The sequence below is a fragment of the Trachymyrmex septentrionalis genome, unplaced genomic scaffold (assembly GCF_001594115.1).
Source record: "Trachymyrmex septentrionalis isolate Tsep2-gDNA-1 unplaced genomic scaffold, Tsep1.0 C3555368, whole genome shotgun sequence".
In the NCBI taxonomy this organism is placed as follows: domain Eukaryota; kingdom Metazoa; phylum Arthropoda; class Insecta; order Hymenoptera; family Formicidae; genus Trachymyrmex; species Trachymyrmex septentrionalis.
This window is the reverse complement of record NW_017303905.1, coordinates 1-1,098: the sequence shown is the minus strand read 5'-3', so window position 1 is coordinate 1,098 and position 1,098 is coordinate 1. Positions and strand designations below refer to the sequence as shown.

At 35.7% G+C, this 1,098-nt stretch overlaps 1 protein-coding gene across 1 annotated transcript; it reads right to left on the bottom strand.

Moving 5' to 3' along the window:
* Positions 1 to 6: 6 nt before the first annotated feature.
* LOC108745300 (peptidyl-prolyl cis-trans isomerase B-like) lies at positions 7 to 746 on the bottom strand (the record flags this gene model as incomplete). Its single annotated transcript, XM_018485150.1, has 2 exons — positions 7 to 276; positions 549 to 746. Coding segments are annotated over 2 exons (333 nt in total), but the record flags the coding sequence as incomplete, so codon positions are not given.
* Positions 747 to 1,098: the final 352 nt, after the last annotated feature.

Genomic DNA, 1,098 nt, shown 5'->3' with positions numbered 1-1,098 from the left:
ATGACGCAGATTATCATTAGTGCCACTCATCCATTTAGAAAAACCAACAAGGCTGTCAAAAACCATGTAGTTCCCAAGAGATCGTTTTGTATAAGAAATAAAGGAATAAAGAATAATGAGGCTGTTGGCGAATGCTGAAATTTACTCAGTGGCATCATCCTTAGATACACTAAATGGTTCTGTCACTGTCTCTGCGCCGCTATCGGCGATGACTATGTCCTTGCGTGGCTTATCTCGTGAGTCGGTGCTCGTTTGCTCAATCTTGCGCACTATATCCTGCAACAAAATATTGAAATTATAAGTCTGCTTTTTTTTAACATTTTACATCGTTTCTCTTCATTTTTTTCTCTCCAAAGTGAAAAGAAAAATAAAAAAAATTAATGAAAAGAACAAGCTTTACTTAATTAATGGAGTAAAGTAAAAAAGTGCATTCTCTGTAAGTTATTGTAATAATAACAAGTAAACAGTGTTCTTCCCATTCTCCTTTGATAATCTTGCCAAAGATGACACGTAATAATAACAAATAAACATTGTAACAGTGTTCTTACCATTCCTTTGATAACCTTGCCAAAGACGACATGTCTACCATCGAGCCAAGGTGTTTGCTTAACTGTGATAAAGAATTGAGACCCGTTGGTATCCTTGCCAGCATTGGCCATGGACAGCCATCCAGCGCCATAATGCTTCAGTTTGAAGTTTTCATCCGCAAAGCGATCTCCATAGATGCTGCGACCTAACGAGTAGATTATAGATCAGCTATCAAAATCAAATGTATCTGTGTTAAACCAGGTTAAAACTCAGCTCAGGTTCAAAACTCAGCTAGCGAACTAATTACTGGATGCTTTCCATTTATGCCTGTTTCTACCAATGTAAATCAACTTTAATTTCGACCCAGCTTGCTCTTTTTTTTAATTTTTATTAGAAAAAGTAGAAAAAGTTAGTTGAACCGAGATTAAAACTAAACTACATTGGTAGGAACGGGCATTAATAGTACAAATCAACACAAACATCGCGTTCTATCTTTTTGAACATTCAGTAACAAAAATAAAACGTTATCTGTGCATACACTTGTGTTACCAAATAAAAAGTATCTGCTAT